Source organism: Ranitomeya variabilis, chromosome 7, assembly GCF_051348905.1.
Source record: "Ranitomeya variabilis isolate aRanVar5 chromosome 7, aRanVar5.hap1, whole genome shotgun sequence".
Taxonomy (NCBI): domain Eukaryota; kingdom Metazoa; phylum Chordata; class Amphibia; order Anura; family Dendrobatidae; genus Ranitomeya; species Ranitomeya variabilis.
Window position 1 is genome coordinate 227,674,975 of NC_135238.1, and position 22,287 is coordinate 227,697,261.

Genomic DNA, 22,287 nt, shown 5'->3' on the forward strand with positions numbered 1-22,287 from the left:
CTGTTGGCTTTGGCTGTAAGTCATTAATAATTTTGGTCAGGGCAGTTTCAGTGGAGTGGTGGAGGCGGAAGCCAAATTGGAGAATGTCAAGGAGAGAATTAGATGAGAGGTTGGAAGAAAGTTGAGCATGGACATGCTGCTCAAGGAGTTTTGAAGCAAACGGGAGCAGTGATATGGGGCGATAGCTGGACATAGCAGTTGGGTCAAGGTTTGATTTTTTGAGGATGGGTGTGAAGGTGGCATGTTTGAAGGCAGAGGGGAAGGTACCAGAAGATAGAGACAGGTTGAAGAGATGGGTTAGGGCTGGAATGAGCATGTTAGTGAGGTTGGGGAGCAGGTGAGAAGGGATGGGGTCAAGTGCACAGGTGGTGAGGTGTGATTTGGAAAGGAGGCGAGTAAGCTCTCCAGTGATGTTGGAGAGGGAGGTTATTAGGAAAGGGCAGAGATCTGGTTTCTCTTAATGGAAACTGTTTCCTATGTACTGAACTCACTAATATCACAACAGCCGGGTGTACATTGTAAAAACTACACATTTAGGTCTTTTTTCCTTTCCCCTGCAGATTGGATAAATGTACCTTTTCTTATCTTCATGCTTGCTGAGTGGGCGGATTCTTCATGGTGTGATGTCATATCTGTCATGTGCAGTGTAAGCCAGTCAGATGCACAGAGAGATTCTGCAGCTGCATCTCCCTCCTCCCTCTCTACAGACTAAATATGCCAGTTTCCCCTAATAAGATGCATTAAAATGTTTTATGTAGTTACATGTAGTGCTTATGTATTAAGAAAAGAAGCTAAAACTTTAGGATTTTATATTACCCTGATTGCAGCAGGGCATGAAGGTCTGTTGACACGGCTGGAGGTCTGTGGGATTTCCGTACACACTTCACTGAAAACAGTAACGTTTTAGAGAAAAGATATATAGCAGTAATACGGCCATGCGGATGTGCCCTTAGTTTCGTGTTAGATCCTTTGTTCCTGTTGTGCACCTATTACTTTCCTGAAGGTTAAACAGCTTTCATTGACTTGTTGTTGCAGCTTCTATTATTTCGCTGCCTGTGATACTTGTTATATTTTATATCACTATTGTGCATCGCTCACATAACACTAAAGTTTGATATAAATTTGGTGTAATTCCACAGATGTATTAAATAAATCATCATGTTGAGTAATATAGGATCTTTATATACATCGTTCAGAAACAGAGGGATGGGTCACCAGGGAGTTTGGTCATCATATTCACTCCTCAACATTGACATTGCAACACTCAGAATAAAAAGTCAAAGAATTCTGGAAACCACAGGATGGATAGATATATTTCATTTTTTCATTATTTGCAGATCAGTAATAACATTTTCAAAAACTCTTGATTATTCAGTCCGGAGTTTAAGCCATGAAATCCCAGCACGTTCAGCCTCAGCTGCTATCACTGAGGATATTAATGGTCATTTGAGGAATGTTCTGCTGAATGCACTAAGGAAAATCATCAAGATCATCTGCTGGCAGCTCCTGTGTAATCACCAACCAATGACGTCTCCGATGTGCTCGACGGAGACAAGTCCATAGCTTATATGCAATTGTCGTGCAAATGCTTTTTGTGATTTCCGTAATTCCACAAATGTTCCTTCTTGGAGTTGCAGTTTCAGTGTTAAAGAGTGTAATAGTATAACGTTAGATTAGGTATACCTTTATGTTTTAATTTTTGATGCTACTTTGTAGAAAAAAAATCCTAAAATCCAGTTTTTACTAAGGCTAATATTAGGCTGAAACGTTCTGTTTTTCACTTCTTCACAGGCAGGTATATTGGTAACACAAGGTCCACCATTCACAATACATGTCACAGCTCCTCCTGGACAATGATTGATAACTGCTCTATATACAGTAGATAACACAGGATTCACCATTGACAATATGTGGATCCTGTGTAATCTGAAGACTTCACCTTAATGTAACTGTAATTATCAAATTTATATAGACACTGCACATAGATAGCTGTGATCGGGGGGTGGTGGGTCCGGGTCCTGAGACCCCCAACAATCACACTAAATACCTTTCTTCAGTGCACACAGAGAGGAGAATTGATCCATACACTTACTATTGAGTCTGTGCAATGCTCTGCTTGTGCGCTGCATACAAAAGCTGCGCACTTCAGAATGGTATTTTGTGCAGTCGATGGGGCTCTCAGCACTAACAGTAGCAATTTGCAGAGTCTATTATATAAATTGCATAATGATATTTACACTTAAAAATAACGAAAAATTGAATAAAAAAAATTGAAATTTATTTTTGCACTTTTGACTTTTGATGAATCCTTTGATGCATCCAGATCATTCATTAGAGCAGATTAATTTCCAGACTAAGAAATCAATCACTGAATATCTTGTGATCTTTTTATCAAAAAGTCAAAGATGATAATATTTGGATCAATCAGATATATCACGTGAAAGTAGGGCCCACAGCGCACCCCCGCTGCTCGAACAGTCTCCATCAGGATCGGGAGTGATGACGTACCGTCCATCGGTAACTTGACCCTGTAGTCAATCAGCGTCCACAGGAGATTGAACAGATTGGGGCATCATCACTTCCAGTCCCGGTGGAGTCCACCTGAACAACCACACTGGAGTCATGGTCATTCATAGGGGTAAGTAGCACCATATTATAAAAGACACTTTCCTTTTTGCCAATTTTCAAAAACCGGTGGGAAAGATCATAAGATGCCAACGTAATGGTCGTAATGGTATCTGGTTCCATTACAGAGTGTGCACGTCACTAAAACTGCTTTTACATAAGGAGAACTACAATATTCCATCATGGGGATGAGCGATAGAAATTTGTACCTATTAACTGCCCCATAAATTGCCAATTGGAGACCAAAATTTGGGAGATGCCACCAAAGGACGAAAAATGAAAAACCCTGGGTGTCGTTTATGCATCATTGCGTCAGGACCAGCACGAGAGTCTGTGCTAGAATGTCCCCTCTGATCAACACTTCAGGAGGCTATCTAATTACCCCATTTTTGGCTGGCTTCCTTTAAAGGGATCTTGGCTGTGAAGAACACTCTTTGAATGTCTGAAAAACTAGCCAAAGTGGTCCATTTACTCCAGACCTCGATCTCCTGCTGCTTTGAAATCTCAAAATAGCAAATGACAAATATAAATTCTCCTGACATTTGGTTCCAGTTTCTTTTATATCTAAGTAACTCGCGGCTCTGATGCTCCAAAGTTTTATGTATTCCCTGAAGTTTCGCAATTTCAGGCTATTTGCTCTTAAGTGCATCAAGCCCAATATGTTCAAAAGGCTCCCAAATCTTCTCCTGCATAAAAATGAGTCTCCACGCAATAACCATATCTGCAGCCGGCAAAATGACCGGCTTGATGTTTTCTCATCTTCTATTTCAATCTTGGATGATTCTGCCACATTTTCATAAGTAAAACCAAAAAAACTGAGCCAGAGCATATGTTGTTATAAGTGCAAAGCATAGGTGCGCATTCACACTGTGGCCATTTAACAAAACCGAAGATAAAAACAAGATGAGCAAATACCCTGTAATATTTATTGCCCCTTCGTTAAGATCGGGTTACAAACAGGACAGCGTTCTGGGGTTGACGCGTTTCGACTTGAACAGTGTTAAGATTTTAACGGAGACGTTGGCTTTTTTTGTCGATATATTGGATCAATTTTTGGGGGTTTGGTTTAGTCTTTTGTGCTTCGCACTAACAGGGGCATGGCTCCCCCTTTTTGTTTATATAGCTTTTGATAATCAGGGATCTTACCAATCGGAATCCAGGTCCTAATCTGCTCTTATCTATTTTTGCATTTGCCGACACATAGTGAGATGAAGTACAAGAGTTAAGGACCATTTCGATTGGGGTGCACCTTATCGAGGTTCGATGGATTTTACTTTTTTTTTTTTTTTTTAAATAAAATCATTAACCAAATCCCGGATGTTATTTACATGCACAGTTACTATTTAGTCACTTACTATCTCTTACTACAGGGGATTTGCTCATTTTGTTTTTCTCTTAGGTTCACATTTTCATAAGTGCATGAAGTCAATTCTGGCAAAAAGTTAATTAATATTTAGTTATTTACCCAAAGAAGTGAAAGTAGGCAGACCCGAGAGTTTGGTCCTAATCCTAGATGCTGAGACTCAGGTTTGTCTCTAAAGAAATTGTACAGATTTAGGCCGGCGTCACACTAGCGAGTTTTACGGACGTATGAGCGCATAAACTACGTCCGTAAAATACGCATTACACACGGCCCAATGATTCCCTATGTCCCAGCTCATATCAGCCGTATTTTACTAATCCGTAATATACGGTCCTGTACGGCCGTAGAAAATCGCAGCATGCTGCGTTTGTCACCGTATTGCGCAAAAAATCGCCAATGAAAGTCTATGGGGGAGAGAAAAATACGGATTCCACACGGACCAGCAGTGTGACTTGCGAGAAATACGCAGCGGTGTTAGTGAAAAGCCGGTAATTCAATTGCCGGCTTTTCATTTCTCCTTCCCAAACCCGACATGATATGAGACATGGTTTACATACAGTAAACCATCTCATATCCCTTTTTTTTTTTTTTGCATATTTCACACTACTAATGTTAGTAGTGTGTCTGTGCAAAATTCGGGCGCTGTAGCTTGTAAAATAAAGGGTTAAATCGCGGAAAAAATTGGCGTGGGCTCCCGTGCAATTTTCTCCACCAGAGTGGTAAAGCCAGTGACTGAGGGCAGATATTAATAGCCAGGAGAGGGTCCATGGTTATTGCCCCCCCCTGGCTACAAACATCTGCCCCCAGCCACCCCAGAAAAGGCACATCTGGAAGATGCGCCTATTCTGGCACTTGGCCTCTCTCTTCCCACTCCCGTGTAGCGGTGGGATATGGGGTAATGAAGGGTTAATGTCACCTTGCTATTGTAAGGTGACATTAAGCCAGATTAATAATGGAGAGGCGTCAATTATGTCACCTATCCATTATTAATCCAATAGTACTAAATGGTTTAAAAAACACACACACGATTACAAAGTATTTTAATGAAAAAAAGACACATGTTGTTGTAATATTTTATTATTCTCTTAATCCAGCTGAAGGCCCTCGTTCTGTAACAAAGTAAAAATATGTATGTAAACCATGTCTCATATCCTGTCGGGTTTGTGAAGGAGAAATGAAAAGCCGGCAATTGAATTACCGACTTTTCACATATATCGCGCTGAATTAAATATAAATACAGAATATATATATATATATGTGTCTCAATGACATCTATATATATAATTGTCTAAAGGTTTTTCCGTCTGTCTGTCCTGGAAATCCCGTGTCTCTGATTGGTCTGGCGGCCTCGACCAATCAGCGACGGTCACAGCATGGCGACAATGATGTCATAAAGGTTGCCTCGACCAATCAGCGACGGGCACAGTCTGCCGCGAATTCGCCTCGACCAATCAGCGACGGGCAAGTATCGACGTAGATGTCATAATGGTTGCCATGGCGACAATGATGTCATAAAGGTTGCCTCGACCAATCAGCGACGGGCACAGTCTGCCGCGAATTCTGGAATCATCATTGTCCATATACTACGGGGACATGCATATTCTAGAATACCCGATGCATTAGAATCGGGCCACAGTCTAGTATATATATATATACTGTATATATGTTTTACCGAACATTTGAGCACATAAATCCATTAGATGTCGGTTTTGCAAGCCTGCGAGAAAATATCGCAGTACGGATGCCATACGGATTACATACGGAGGATGCCATGCGCAAAATACGCTGCCACACCCTGCCTACGGATCACTATTTTGGGGACTTTTCTGCGTATTACGGCCGTAATAAACGGACCGTATTTACATACGCTGAGCGTGACGCCGGCCTTAGGGGGTAGGGGGAAACATGGCTGCTTTCCTCCAAAAGCAACTTCACACTCATGGTCTATATTGTCTGGATTCTTTTTAAAGGCCAATTAAGAGTATAAAAAAAACCATTATGTTCACTTCACCCCTTACCTGTCCTGGTGCCAAAGATCCAAGCCCGGTCCTCCATTGGCTCGTCTCCTTCTTCCGGCTGCTCTCTTCATTCCTTGGCACCCACGGAGATGACTATGCCTCAAATGATGTCATGGAACCGGAGCGAGGAGGCAAATGAGCCAATGGAGGGCTGAATGGGACAGGTGAAGGGCAAAGTGAGTATAATGTTTCTTTATACCTCCCACTCGCCTGTTAAGCTCTGGGTTCTCGATCGATACCTCAGCGCATGTTAAATGGCTTTTACTAGTAATTCGATTAAAATTCAACACACTTCTATTTTCCTGGCAAATGTTGAGCAAATCTGGAAAAACAAATTTCAGCAGAACGAAGTGTACACAATAGGGTACAAGATGGAGGATGATCGGCATAAGAGCAATTTCGGGGGCCAAGACTTATTTTCCCATATGGAGCCCAGATACTCTATATAGTGGCCCCACAAAGAAGTATCTAATGGCACAATGTGCCGAGTATCACGTGGAATGATTTCTAACAATCAATATGGCAGCCATTACAGTTTCTACTGTGTGTTGCGTTCCCAGCTTTTCTCAGGCCTCTAGAATTTGCATAGAGATGAAACAATAAGGAGTCAGAAATTATTCCTAAAAGTTTTCATGACTGAAATAAAAAAGGAGGTTGTCTCAAAATTATTCCTCGGGAGCACACTGCTCCTCTGCTCCTAGCTTCCTCCTTTCCGGGGGGCGGCGTGCTGCTGATGAATGACAGCTCGTCCCTGCAGCATGATTTCATTAATGGCCGAATTGTGCTGCAAGCAGAAGCAGCTTTGCCTCTGCAGCATAGGAGGGGCACTAAAGCAGCCAGGTTCAGGGAAGCGCTTGCACATTCTAAAACAAAAAGCTTACAAGCAAGTGCTACTTTTCTGGGAGACCATCCGCTACTGATGGGCTGCAGTGGTGGCCAGTAAGCTAGGAACCAAGGAGTAGACTATAGAATTTAAAACCCCTTTGTTCTTGTAAATGGAGAGAATTTTTAATACAAAGTTGTAATGTTGTTAGTTTTTTCAATTATGTTGCAGTTTACTCATTTATGATTTTGAGAAAACCTATTAAAATGAAAGGGTCTTCTTTAACATGCTAAAATTAAACTGAGGTCCGCCTTCAATTTCTACAGCTCCACAGATACAGGAACAGTTTTTCTTTTACTTCTGTGCTCCAAAGTTATGTCGCCCGTACTAAACATGCAAATTTTCCCTTCAACCAACTAGGCGTGTACTACAGGACTTCTCAGTGGTCATTTGCTCTTTCTTCTGTAATGTTGGCCAGTCAAAACATCGCCGACCCCACGGAGAAGTTCTGTGGTATATTTGCACCATGAGTACTAGGGGGCATAACTTTGAAACGGAAGGGTGCAGAAAAAAAAAACTGTTCCAGAATCTGTGGAAGTGGAAATTGGAGGAGATGCTCGGCTTAAAGTAAAAGAGAAATGCAAGATCTTTAAGTTACGGGTGGGCTTTGTGCATCAACACAGTAGCCAATCAGAACCTATAGAGCTGCAGCTTAAAACAAGGAACAGACGCAAAACAAAACCATTCTGAACTAGAAGAAAAGTTGGTGACAAACTTTTTGAGGGCTTGAATTGGTTATCATACTGGTTGTGGTTGACCTTCGGAAAAAAAATATACCGTATATAAAAACTACAAAATGTTAATGACTAGAAAAAAGTAACTGATGATTTGGAGTTTAGGGGTGAAGTTCTTTTGACAGACTAAACCCAGCCTGAATCAATCGCCCATATGATTTCTGGGTTATTTTTTTCACTTTTGACCAGACTGTTCACGAAAAGTTTTACCAGGAAAAGCAATTCCTCAGAGATAACACAATGATAGATGCTTTGATTCTATCATCTTTCATAACTTCCATGTCATTGTAAAATTGTATTGATTCGCGTTTCCTTGCAGGGTCAGGAAAGAGATGACTCCGAGGTAGACTGCATCACTAATCATTAGCAGCAATCTATTCTGCCGTCAGCAGATACTGTGATTCACTTTTGTCAGCAAGACAAGTAATACTATTAAATAAGTCCAGAGATGGAACTTTCATTGGAGATTAATTTACAAGCACTAAATGTATTGGCTTGCCGGGCTCCATCACTCCAGGACTTATTTGCTGAAGCAACATGTCGTCTGAAATATATTGACTGCAAATGACAGAATTGGTAAAGTAATGCAATCAGGCAGTCGTAAAGCTGAAGATGAACTGATTGTTTCCATGTTGGTGCCAATAAAGGTAAATTTGACTTCATCGGATTTTAGTTCAGTCGTGTTGGGGCAACACTTAAGATGCAAAGTACAGGGAAAACTTTTAGTTGCACGGACAGTAACCCCATTCCTTCTAACTAGCTGGGATCCAGCAGGAAAGTCCCAGATTTGAGGGGAAGTTTTGCTTTTGACTGTGTATTTTCATCCTTGGTATGCGGGTATAGTTGAATATATTGGTGAAGTGGGCAGTGTTGGCTTCCATCTCCACCTGCTGCTCACACAGAGTGGTCATCTGCTCCACTCTTTGCGGGAATGTGGCTACATTAGTCATTTCTGTTTTTTTGGCTAGTAGAGGTGGAATAGAGAATCTCCATAGTGAGGGGAAAGGGAGACTGTGGGGCATCCTACTGTGTGTAGAGGATGAGGGATCATCATACTGTGCGTAAGGTGACATTGTGGTGGCCTCAATGTGCGTGGGGGCACCTTTTTAACACATCATAGTGAGTGGGAGCCATAAAAGGGGTATTAAACTGTGTGTGGGGGCACAAAGGGGGCTTTACTAGGAATACTACTTTTGTGTGGGTGCGCAAAAATAAAATTAGTGGGGTTAAGGAAGTAGTAAAGCTGGAAAAAAATTGAGCATGATGCATTATGTTCCAATTTCCTGTCCTTCACAGTTGGTAGTTATGAGTAATCCAGCTCCCATACTTCAACCTGTGTTATCAGTTGAGTTAATGCCTATAGGCGTTTGGAATGATCCGGGCATCTTTTGTTTTATTTATATATATAGTGTGTCAGGAGAGCCCTGACACTTACTGCTGAAGTCTAGGGGCTTCTGAAGTCAGGTCCACCATCGTAAGCTAATCGATAGACAATACTAGACTTCACATTTCACCATCCACATGGTGGGCTTGGATTTCCGTAGAGCAGCCAATCTGAACAATGCCAAGCTTCAGCTTAAAACCTGGGTGAGGACTATAGCCGCAACTTGACCTAATGGACAATGCAACAGTAGCTTGCCTTAGGGAAGCCCTGATAATAAGGAAAAACTAAAAATTAACTAAGAGACAGAATAAAACTGCCAAAATAATGACCATAATTAGACACCGTTATCCTGATTCTAGTGGTATGGACGATTCTGGAATAACCTGGGCACCTCCTGGTATAGAGTTACATACGTATAGTTGGCATCTATCCATCAACCCAACTAGTCATCCTTCATCTTATACGTCCATGAAGTATTGAAATTTCTAATAATCTGAAACCTAATTGGTTCCCATTGTGCTGGATTAGTGGGTTTTTACTGTTCAGAATGTTTCAGCTCTAAATGAATACACAAAGCAGAAATCGACGAGTCCTCCTGGATCTGGCAAATAATTTTTTTAAAGAAGATAGAATCCCCTAAAAACTAACTGTTCTCCGTTCATATCGGTGAATCTTGCTGATAGCTTCCATTCCTGGCACCAGATTTGCTCATTAAGAATCGCATTTAGCAGATTACGACCACTATGCTTTCCATATCACTGCAATGTACCACGGGAAGCCTACAATCGTTTAACTTTCTGAATACCAAGTATTCCCCAAGCTTCCCGCACTCTGCAGATAGAAAATGAGGCTGATTCCAGAGCGCGAGGAAGGGAACTATTGCTTTATTTAGTTTTTAACCAGTTTGTGTTTTGTTTTTTTTTATATGTAGAGTCATCTTCCAACATAACTTGTGTCGGCAAATATAGGTAATACTTATGACATTGTGATGCGGCATATATGAGGATCTTGTCCAGTTCCACTTCTGCCTCATAAGCTTTTCAATGCCAATCTTTGCAAGAATAGATTGGGACAGGAAGATGAAGTGACTTGTGATGTCTTCTGATTGGCTGGTTGAATGTAACTAATTGTGAGTAGAGCAGAGCACCCCTCTGAAGGGCGGAGGAGAGAAAGTGTGGTCTGTTCTATGGCTGGTTCTATTATAGGGGCATTATAGCTCTATACTTGTAGCTTTGTGACTAGCACTATTATATGGGTCTAGGAAAAGCTCTATTGTAGAGACAAGGAAGCTGGTACTTTTATTGGGCACTGTGATGGTCAGGAGTTAAAGGGGTAAAGCTTCCACCAAGTTGTCATATGACGTATGGAGACTTGAAGGACATGCAATGTTTCAACTTCCTGGGAAGCATTGTATGGCCCATAAGTCTTCTTACACCAACTTGACACTCTCCACAAGGATAAGCTGTACCCCTAAGACACCCTGTCACAGGCCTCTCATACAGCCAAATTAGATCTTATACTTTGCACGGATGACGGGCAAATACCCCAAAATGAAAGTCTGCAAATGGAGGTTTGGGGTCTTATCCCAAGTTATGCGGCAAGGCCCATTAAAGAATCGATACTGACTTAAGCTCCAATAGGTGGTCAGGAGTTTGAGATGAAAAAAATCAGTTCTGCGCAAATTAAATTTGTTTAAAATTTTACTAGAAAATTGGATTTGACAGAAACCAATTTTTTTTTGTGATTTGCATAACAGAAACATAGCAAATAGGAATTGAGACGGCTAACATTTTGCCAAATTTTAAAAAGTTGGGGTGGGAAAAAAAAATTAAAAATATTATCACCTTGCATAGGCCTTTAGCTGTCCCGTAGCTCAGCCCCGCTCCAGTCTGTTCTTGTCTGCATTGTTACAAGATGTTCCAGCATCTTTGGCATTGATTAGGTTCTGCAATGTTAAGATGTCAGGAGGGGTGGGGTGAAGTCAATGTACGTCATGGTGACGTGAGGCCTAGTGAGTGCTGGAGGATCCGAAGATGCCGATTTAGTGCCAGACTGGAGAGGGGCTGTACGATGGACAGGCTATTACCTGGTAAGGGGAGTAAAATTATTTTTATTTTTTATTATACTTTGGGGTCTGGAGAGACTCCAAAATATGATGAGGTGCAATATTACATTTAATTTCTCAGAGAAATTTCAACAAATCTGCAAAATTTGAATTTCAATAGATTTGCCCATCACTATCAAGAATATTCCCCGACGTTTTCTCCAACAGGGTACACCTGTTCAGGAAATGGTTTTCCTGGTTCTTATTGGAATGTGCACAATGTAGATTCAGACTGAAGGCAGCAAAAACACGAAGGAACACATATGGAAAACAAAGAGTAAAGAAACATGCAGGAAATAAATCAGAATAATGTGTTAAACCTTAGATGGAAAGTACTACCCCCCTTTAACGCTAATGAGAAGTTTACACTCCCCTGGCTTTCTCTTAAACAGCTTCATCAGGTTGTCACCTACGGTGACTTCAAAGAGTCCTGAAGGAGTTCCCGGAGGTGCTGATCACTAGTTGGCAGCTTTGCCTTCACTCTGCGCCCATTTCTTCCCAAACCATCTCACTAGGGTGAATGTGGAGGCCATGTCAACTGCCAAAGCTTGTCTTGGCTTGGTCATGCAGCCCTCACATTGAGGGAAATGTGTTTTGGGTCATAGTCCAGTTACACCACAAACAATTATCCACTAAGTGTTGACCAGATGTATGGCGGTGGCTGCAGAATGCAGTGGTGGCCATGCTGAGTATGTGGGCCTTGAATTTTTCTAATAAAACACCAACTGTGTCACCAGCAAAACCCCACCACCACCCTACATCATCACACTTCCTCTCCATGTGTTACTTTGGGCATCACACATGTCGAAACCATCTGCTCACTTTTTCTGTGTCTCATTGGTTGGTACCAAAAATACCAAATTTGAACTCATCAGACCACAGTACAGATTCCACCCATTCAATCAGTCTCCTCTGGACAGGGGATGTTGAAAAGTGCCTGCTGCTTGGTGTCCGTGCATTATTTATGAGGGTTGTTATCTGAAGTGCTGTCAATTTGTAGTTTCTGAGACTTGCAACTCTGATGAACTTATCCTCTGTTGGAGAGGAAATTCATGGTCTTCCTTTTTGGGCCATTCCTCAGAGCTAATTTCACCATTGCGGATAGACTGACCTTTATATCTTAAAGTAATGATGGAATGTTGTTTCTCTTTACTTATTGGAGTGTTCCTTGTCTTATTCTGGCTTAGAACAGCTCTGGACTAGGACAGGGCTCAGCCTTGTATGGAACTGAGCAACCATCAGGTGTGTTTTGTAGAGCCAATGTTAGTACAATCACTTTCTGAAGAAGGGTGGTTTCACAAATGAACTCTTGATGCAGCTTACTCGTTTACAGGAGAACATTCCAGGTGATGACATTATATAGGTGCTTGAGAGCTTGCCATGGGGGGGTGTAATGCGGTCATTAGAATAAAAGGAGGGCAGTGTGAGGACTGTAAAGTGAAACTCACATTCAGGCTTGTTTCACACATTTCTTTACTCCTTGTTTCCATACCTGTTTCTTCATAATTTTGCTGCCTTCAGTCTGAATTTAAAATGTGCACATTCCAAAAAGAACAAGAAAAACTATTGCATTAACAGGGGTGTCCAAACTTTTGACTAGTACCGTATGATGCGGTAGAAGCAAAATATGTCATACGTCAGCCATTGAGCATAACGGCAGGCCATAGTAAAGCATATGCCACCATAACCGTGGACACTAGTTTTGGCCATCAGGTGAATGTGGGCTTAGGACTATGTTTGACATGTGCATTCGGCACAGGCGCTAAATGAGTTTAAATAATGAGATGTAGATATGACATAATTAATGGAAATGATCAGTGAAAAGGATCAGTGGGAACCCCATTAGACATTTCACATTGTAGCACAAGCGTCAAGTCATGCCCATAGGTGTGAGCTTTGGGTGCTAAGGTTATCGAAGGTCAGTGGTGGCACGGGTAGAAGCAGGTATGGGGCCCGGTTATATTTTTGGTTTCTGAGGGCTAGGGTCTCTTTAATGGGGAATATTTTCTTTTTTTTTTTCATCCTCGCTGAACGCATACAGTACTATGTAGGTGTTAGCGGCACTACACAATACATCACACAATGAGCTTTTGCTGCTCGTTCATTAGTCAGAAGATTAAAAATCAATATAGACACAAGTCTAAAAAAAAAACCAAAAAAACCCCGAAAAGCTCGGCCGGCCCTGATGGGTATTGTTAAACCTGTCTGCCTTCTCCAACAAAAGAATGTCAATTCCCTCCTCTAATTGATGTAAAACACATTCATGTTATTAATCTTGCAGGACGGCACATCGGAGCGACAATAATATCACTGAATCTCGCGGCCACAGATGCTTTTGTGAAATTCATAAGCTGAGCCAAGACACAAATTACTCAAGTTTTGATAAATGCTTTCAGATCTGCATGCTCGGACAGATTAAGTGCGGTGATTTTTCTTTTGAAAGTGAATTTTTTCTTAATTCTCTTGTAGTTTAGTATTAAAAGGGCTTTAAAAAAATATAGTCAGGTGGGGGAGGGGGCTTTCACCTGAGTAAGGGGCTTTAGAGATGCATTATATTACGTGAAAGGGGTCCCTGAAGGGTGATGCACTCTGAGAAATAGGCAATAATACTGCTATAATAACCCAGTCTGACTCACAAGGTTCTCTCTGATGAAGAGAGACAAAGTGGCCCGGAAAAGCACACAGAGAAATTATTCTATATAAAATATCAAATGCAATTTTTATTAATATACAAAAAAAAGTAACACAAACAAAAATTAATATAAAACAAATGTCTCCAACGTGAGGGACACTAGTGGCTATGGATCCTATTAAACATTCACTGTAAGTAAGTATAAATTGCAGGTGAGGATGCTGGAGAGGTTTTTTTCTGATGACTCTTCCATGAAAGCCATATTTATGCAGGTGTATCTGAACAGTAGTACAAATGTACCACAACTCCAGAGTCTGCTAAATCTTTCTAAAGGTCAAGCGGGGATTCCGATTTGCCTCTGTAGCAAATCCTATGAGCAGCTTTTACTGAAATTTTGCTTGGTCTTCCCAACCTTATCTTGACCTCCACTGCTCCTGGTATCTGCCATTTCTTAACTACATTTCAAACTAATGAAAGGGCAACTTGAAATGCCATCTATTTTTTGGTACAAGGTTAGAGGAGGCTGGGTTTTTCTAAAGCTGGTAAATTTGCATCACCTGGCCTTTCCTAACAATGATTGTGAATAAGGGTACCGTCACACAGTGCCATTTTCATCGCTACGACGGCACGATTCGTGACGTTCTAGCGATATCGTTACGATATCGCTGTGTCTGACACGCTACTGCGATCCGGATCCCCGCTGAGAATCGTACGTCGTAGCAGATCGTTTGAAACTTTCTTTCGTCGTCTAGTGTCCCGCTGTGGCGGCATGATTGCATTGTGTGACACAGGTTGTATACGATGTGCGCACAGTAACCAACGGCTTCTACATCGCAAATACGTCATGAAATTATCGCTCCAGCGCCGTGTATTGCAACGTGTGACCGCAGTCTACGACGCTGGAGCGATAATCATACGACGCTGCAACGTCACGAATCGTGCCATCGTAGCGATGAAAATGGCACTGTGTGACGGTACCCTAAGCCATAACAATGATTGTGAATAAGCCATAACCCAAACAGGCTAATTAAGGTGTTAAACCTTGGTCAAAGTTATTGGAGCACACAAATCACCAAGGGTGCCAAAACATTTGTATCAGTCCATTTTGCAATTTTTTAAAATGTAAAAATATTTTTTGCCTAAAATACAAAAGGAAATGTGTCATCTTTAAACTTTAGGCCTTTTAAAGATTATTTCATCTTCAACTTGCTTAACGGTTTACAGAAAGAGTAATTTTGACGAGGGGTCGCCAAACTTTTACATGCCACTGTTCATCTGGTATAAGTTCTATCAGTCTTGTGATTTCTAAAGTCCCACAACTTTTTTTTCCTGCAAAATATATATATATGTAGAGCTGGTATAACATAAGCAGGCACTACATCAAGAAGTTCTTGTTATTGATGAAATTTCATGTAATTAATTTAAAATTGTTTTCTTTTTTTGCAACAGATTTTATGTGATAAGGAAATTCCCCGCACCACAAACGCACTAAAGTGGGACGACAAGGACACCTCTGAGAACTTGTTGAGCAACGTTGCCCACTCCCGGCTCCACAGCCCTCTCCGTCTCTTCGTCAAGCAGTCAGCACTTCAACGACAAGCCCAGCTTTCTTATTTCGACACCACAGAACACTTCTGGAACTGGCTGTCCAATGTTACTCACACTCAAGAGTCTTTGGTACGAACTAAACGTCGGCCCATTGTAAAAACGGGCAAATTCAAGAAGATGTTTGGCTGGGGAGATTTTCATTCGAATATTAAAACTGTCAAGTTGAACCTTCTCATCACGGGGAAAATCGTGGATCACGGAAATGGAACGTTCAGCGTTTATTTTCGCCATAACTCGACGGGACTTGGGAACGTTTCGGTGAGTCTCGTTCCTCCTTCCAAGGTGGTGGAGTTCGAAACTTCTGCTCAGTCGACTCTGGAGAACAAGGATTCCAAGTCCTTTAACTGTAGGATTGAGTACGAGAAAACGGACCGGGCAAAGAAAACTGCTTTGTGCAACTTTGACCCCTCTAAGATCTGTTACCAAGAACAAACCCAGAGCCACGTCTCCTGGCTGTGCTCAAAGCCCTTCAAGGTCATTTGCATTTATATCGCTTTTTTCAGCATAGACTATAAACTTGTACAGAAAGTTTGCCCCGATTACAATTACCACAGTGAGACGCCATATTTGTCCTCCGGGTGACCCGTGACTATCCTTTACCCTGCAGTGCCCCATGAGCGATGATCAGAGAAGACCTTCTAATGAAGATACTTTGTGCTTCTTGAACGGGCAATGTTTCTTAAATCAGGTGGACCGAAAAAAAATAATTATTGTAACAGTGCTTAGACTTAATATATTTCAAATCGTTTCTGTAATTTTTAAAAAAACATAGGGAATAAATGCTAAAAAGGAACACATCAATAGTATCAGTATTGTGAGGATTCTGTGTGATAAAACATGTACCTTTAGGCTACATTCACACAGGGTTTTTTCTTTTTTTGCCACGATCAGGACCACAATCTTGCAAAAAAGAAAAAAAGCAACGAGTGAATTCAGCTTTAAATGGAATCTGTAGGCAGGTCGTTGCTATGGAATCCGACAGCAGTATGTAGGGACTAAAACCCTGATTCCAGTGATGGGTCACTTATTGGACTGCTTGGTGCCATTTTGCAAAAATCCATGTTTTCTCCGCTATAGATGCAGCAGTGCTTCGAATGCTGAGCTGTGTTTAACCCACACCCACACCCACACCACTTATTGGCCGCTCCCTGTGTACGCTGTCAGCAAACTGCCAATCAGTGGTGTGGGAGCGGGGTTACACAGATTAGCTAGACTGCCAGGCATGAGAAATCTAGTCCTGCAATGATAATCTCCTGCTGATAAAACACCAATTGTATAAAAAAATACAGCAAGCTGCTAAGCAAGTGAAATCCCTGGAATCAGGGTCTCTGCCCCTACGTGTTGCTGCTCTCGGATTAAATAGCAAAAACATGCTGATGGATTCTCTTTAATGGAACACTCAACTTATAGTACACTGGTGCAGTAGCTTTACTAGACAGATACTATTAGCAATTCCATATGGTTGACAAGTGACAATAAAGAAGTATTTGTGGGGCTCAGAGGGTTTTCTGGACTCATCCTATAGAAGAACAGATCTGCCTGAAACATTATTTACATGGAATATTAGATTGGAGGCAACTGCACAGAAAACGAAGAAGAAAGTGACTAAGTTCAGCGTGGCTTTGATACTGTTGAACCTTTAAATGTCCTGATAAATTCCCTTTTGTGCAATATAAATAACAACTCATGTTTGAAATGAATTGTTTGTTTTATTTTTATATATTTTGTGTTTTTGGGGATAGCATTAGAGCGGAATTCCTATAACAAAGTATCATTATGCATGGTAATCAACAATTAGCAGCCAAATCAACAATTAACTCTGATCTGAAGGTCAGTATTGAATTCTGCAGTTCACGCTGGGAGCATCAGACCTACAAACAGTTATGATTTCACTCATTAAATTTGAGACTAATACAAACCCATTTATCAACTAATGGATTTATTTTTATTTTTTTTTCCTGACCCTTGCACAGGGTTCATGTTTCCATGAATTGTATTGTGTGTCTTCTTTAATCCTAAGGTCCAGATATTGCATGTTTTGTATAATTTATTACACTGCTAAATTTTTCTTGCAGTACCATGTCCCACCACATGGAGTGCTGGTAATAATGAGGAATACATCCAAGAGCAACCTAAGCACTATATTTACAGCTCCATCTAGTGGCAGAAATGCCTGAGCACTATATTTACAGCTCCATCTAGTGGCAGAAATGCCTGAGCACTATATTTACAGCTCCATCTAGTGGCAGAAATGCCTGAGCACTATATTTACAGCTCCATCTAGTGGCAGAAATGTTACAGTGGTAATTCACATTTTCTCTACAACAACCACAATGCGCTGTGTGCATAAATAAAAAAATGGGATAACTAAAAAAAAAAGGAAAGCCAAATGCGAGTTGAATGTTACTCTTCAACACCAAGAAGGAAAAATCGTGGAATTATGGAAATCACAGGATGAAGACAAATACTGATAAAAAAAAAATTGGAAACAAAATGTTATAAAACATCTAGATTTATTCAGTTTGGAGTATGAGCCACATGCAGAAATCCCAGCACTTACAGCCCTGACTGCCATCACGGAGGTTTGTAATGGTTGTCCAAGGAATGTACTGCCATTGAGTGCACTTGGGAAAATCATCAAGATCCACCGCTGGCAGCTCCTTGTGCAACTGCCAACCATTGACGTCCCCGAGGTGCTCCAATAGAAGGGCCATTGTGACTTTCCGTCATGAAGGTATCTTCCTGGTGTTGCCCACGAGGCCTCCAACCCAATCTCTGGCTATCATTCTATCCAAGAAAACAGCGAGACTCATCACGGAAGCGGACAGACTTCCACTTCATCCTCCAGTCCCCATTTGGTGCCTCTGTGGGCAACATCATTTACACTCCTTTACAATGGAACGTCCCAACGGATGTTTATCAGTTGCATATCAACATGTCTATCCATCCTATGATTTCCATTATTCCACACCTTTTTCTTCTTGGCACTGCAATTTCAATGTTGATCGGCCTCTGTTGGAATTATCACTACCATGTTCACCAGCCTTACCGCACACACCCATGAAAGGCTAGGGGCCACCTCTGACATGGAAATATTTAAAAAAAAATTTTAACATATTTTAATAGTGACAGTTAGAATTTATTGTAATTTTATTACATTACCTGTCTGCAATATTCATTTTCAGGTTGCTTGTAGTTTTAGATTTTTCTCTTGTAGGAGTGTCCCTCCCAGTAATACTGTTACGTCCAAATATATTTGGACAGAGACAACATTTTTCTAATTTTGGTTATAGACATTACCACAATGAATTTTAAACAAAACAATTCAGAGGCAGTTGTAGTTCAGACTTTCAGCTTTCATTTGAGGGTATCCACATTAAAATTGGATGAAGGGTTTAGGAGTTTCAGCTCCTTAACATGTGCCACCCTGTTTTTAAAGGGACCAAAAGTAATTGGACAGACTAAATAATTTTAAATAAAATGTTCATTTCTAGTACTTGGTTGAAAACCCTTTGTTGGCAATGACTGCCTGAAGTCTTGAGCTCATGGACATCACCAGACGCTGTGTTTCCTCCTTTTTGATGCTCCGCCAGGCCTTCACTGCGGTGGTTTTCAGTTGCTGTTTGTTTGTGGGCCTTTCTGTCTGAAGTTTAGTCTTTAACAAGTGAAATGCTGCTCAATTGGGGTGAGATCAGGTGACTGACTTGGCCATTCAAGAATATTCCACTTCTTTGCTTTAATAAACTCCTGGGTTGCTTTGGCTTTATGTTTTGGGTCATTGTCCATCTGTAGTATGAAACGACGACCAATCAGTTTGGCTGCATTTGGCTGGATCTGAGCACACAGTATGGCGGCTCTGAAGACCTCAGAATTCATTCTTCTGTCCTGTGTCACATCATCCATAAACACTAGTGACCCAGTGCCACTGGCAGCCATGCATGCCCAAGCCATCACACTGCCTCCGCCGTGTTTTACAGATGATGTGGTATGCTTTGGATCATGAGCTGTACCACGCCTTCGCCATACTTTACTCTTTCCATCATTCTGGTAGAGGTTGATCTTGGTTTCATCTGTCCACAGAATGTTCTTCCAGAACTGTGCTGGCTTTTTTAGATCTTTTTAGCCTTTTTATTCTTGATGCTTATGAGTGGCTGCACCGTGCAGTGAACCCTCTGTACTTACCATCATGCAGTCTTCTCTTTATGGTAGATTTGGATATTGATCCGCCGACCTCCTGGAGAGTGTTGGTCACTTGGTTGGCTGTTGTTCTCTTCACCATGGAGATTATTCTGCGATCATCCACCACTGTTGTCTTCCGTGGGCGCCCAGGTCTTTTTGCATTGATGAGTTCACCAGTGCTTTCTTTCCTTCTCAGGATGTACCAAACTGTAGATTTTGCCACTCCTAATATTGTAGCAATTTCTCGGAAGGGTTTTTTCTGTTTTCGCAGCTTAAGGATGGCTTGTTTCACCTGCATGGAGAGCTCCTTTGACCGCATGTTTACTTCACAGCAAAACCTTCCAAATGCAAGCACCACACCTCAAATCAACTCCAGGCCTTTTATCTGCTTAATTGAGAATGACATAACAAAGGGATTGCCCACACCTGTCCATGAAATAGCCTTGGAGTCAATTGTCCAATTACTTTTGGTCCCTTTAAAAACAGGGTGACATGTTAAGGAGCTGAAACTCTTAAACCCTTCATCCAATTTTAATGTGGATACCCTCAAATGAAAGCTGAAAGTCTGAACTTCAACTAATAACCAAAATTAGAAAAATGTTGTCTCTATCCAAAAATATATGGACTTAACTGTATAGGCTGAATGTGTCTGGAGCGCCCCCACTGCCGCAGGGCCGAGGGGTACCCGGTACCGGGCCTCAGAGTCTCTGTTCTGGGGGGTTGTCACGGTGGCTAGGCCCGGTCCGTGGCCCTGCCTGTCAGGGGGACGTCCGGTGGAAGAGTGGTGAATGATGGTGTGGTTGTGAAGTGCTGGTCGCAGTAAATAACGAGGACACCAGGTTGCAGTCTCTTTAATGAAGATCTCTGGGTCCTCAGTCCGGATTCCGGATAACCAGGCTGCGCAAGTCCGGCCGGTCCAATGGCACCTCCAGAGTTCTCTTTGCAGGTGGAAATCTATGCCTTCCCACTAGCGCTATGTGTTGTGGTCCTTCCCTGCTGTGATTACGGAAAGTCCCCCACAACTGTTGTGTCTGTTTCTTAAGTTCCCTCACAACTCGATTAGATGATGTTCCGCTAATCCTCCGTCCCTCCCGGTGTTATGGTTGGGACGCACCCGTATGACGGGTAGGCTCGGAGCTCTTCCGGGACCCTAGAGTCGCCCCTCTCCACAAGTTGCCCCCTATGTCTTCTTAGGTGATTGGTGTGAGACAGCCCGCCTATGACTGACTGTCCTGCCGTTGGTTTGAAGTATTGCTTGGAGCTAGATATATAAATACTTCCTCGGCGTTCCGGCCGCCGGCTGTGCGCCTCAGTAGGATGTTGCCTTGGTCTTACAGCACGACTCCTACTGGTATTTCTCCTTGTTGCTTTGATCTCGTTTCTCACTCAGCACAATCTATCTCGCTTCTGATCCTTTCTTAGGGCACCGCCGCTATGCTGAGCAGGCGCGGTCCCGTGACGTTCTTCCTTGTTGCCAGGCCTCTGTCAGGGTCCCAAACCTGACAGAGACCCTACCGAATCTTCCCCCACAACACCCTCTGCCACAAGGTGTTGCCTGGTTCCAACCCAGTCAGCTTTCTCAACTAACTTCCTGCCTGACCCCCAGTTTTACCAGTATGTGAGGAGTGGCCTAGTGAATAGAACCCTTAGCTCCCCCTGGAGGCCCGACTGTGAAATGTATTGGTGTATGTGATACCTGGTCGGATGAACTCCTTCAGTGCCATCAGACGTACCATAGCTCCCCTTAGCAGCAGAGCTTCAGTACTGCAACGACCAGGACTCTGGGGCGCTGCATGTCTATTGATGTAATATAGGCTGGATGGGATGGCTCTGTACTCCTAGTAATATAGGCTGAATGTACGGTGGGTGTGTATTCAGCATACTACTATCATTAGCTCATATCAGCACACCTTCTATCCTGCACTTATCTGCTCTTTATTTGCTTCCTCCTCATCTATAACATTATCACTGCCATCTTGGAGACAGCACATGCTTTCTCCCCTCTCTCCACACTGGAATCTGCATACAATCTCCTTTCCCTCCCTGCTACCATCTCTTACTGAGCGAAAGCAGAAAGAGCTGTCATAACCGGGAGACTCCTAACATTTTTGCTGAGCCCCCCACCAGATAAGGGACTTACTCCATCATACACAGTGCATAAAATCAGCAAGCACGACGTTGGGCACAGGAGAAAGCTACTCTACATATAAAGAGAATTTATACCACATCTCGGAGTCTGGCTGGTAGACACTTCTTGCTCTTACTAAATCCTATATTTTGCCAATTTACTGCTGTACATTTGATTATGTTGACCGCCCTAATTATAAAAGGGTCATTAAAATTTCTGATATACAGAACACACACAAAAAACCAAACTGCCACACTTTTAGCCTTTCAGAAAGCCAACAACACTTTTTGTGCAAAGGACCAAATTCTATACAAATCCTGAGACCATTTATGAAGATAATTGAAAGGACGACTTTTATCAATGTTTAATGAGCGTTTAATGCTAACTCATTATTTTGGTACAGTTAATTTGACATCTTGCTTTATGTCCTGCACAGATTTAAGTCCTGCGGGCAGTTTTATGGGTTAGACAAGTCCATAAAGTGACATGTGCACATGGCTGCTGGCGCGGATGAAATATGAATGACGTTACACACAGCGTAATAATAACACATGGAGTCGCTGCTGCAGAACGGGTATCAGAGGTTACACCGGGGTCACTACCTGGAGGAAACATGTAACAACTGGATA

The 22,287-nt window shown here is 42.0% G+C and overlaps 1 protein-coding gene across 1 annotated transcript in view; it reads left to right on the forward strand.

The window, feature by feature from the left end:
- The window catches only part of NXPH2 (neurexophilin 2), a 96,794-nt gene extending 79,743 nt beyond the window's left edge, over nucleotides 1–17,051 (forward strand). The window contains exon 3 of the mRNA XM_077273025.1: nucleotides 15,193–17,051. Within this exon, the coding sequence (XP_077129140.1) occupies nucleotides 15,193–15,933 (741 nt within the window). The 3' untranslated portion in view covers nucleotides 15,934–17,051. The remainder of the gene's footprint in view (nucleotides 1–15,192) is intronic.
- The last annotated feature ends 5,236 nt before the right edge of the window (nucleotides 17,052–22,287 follow it).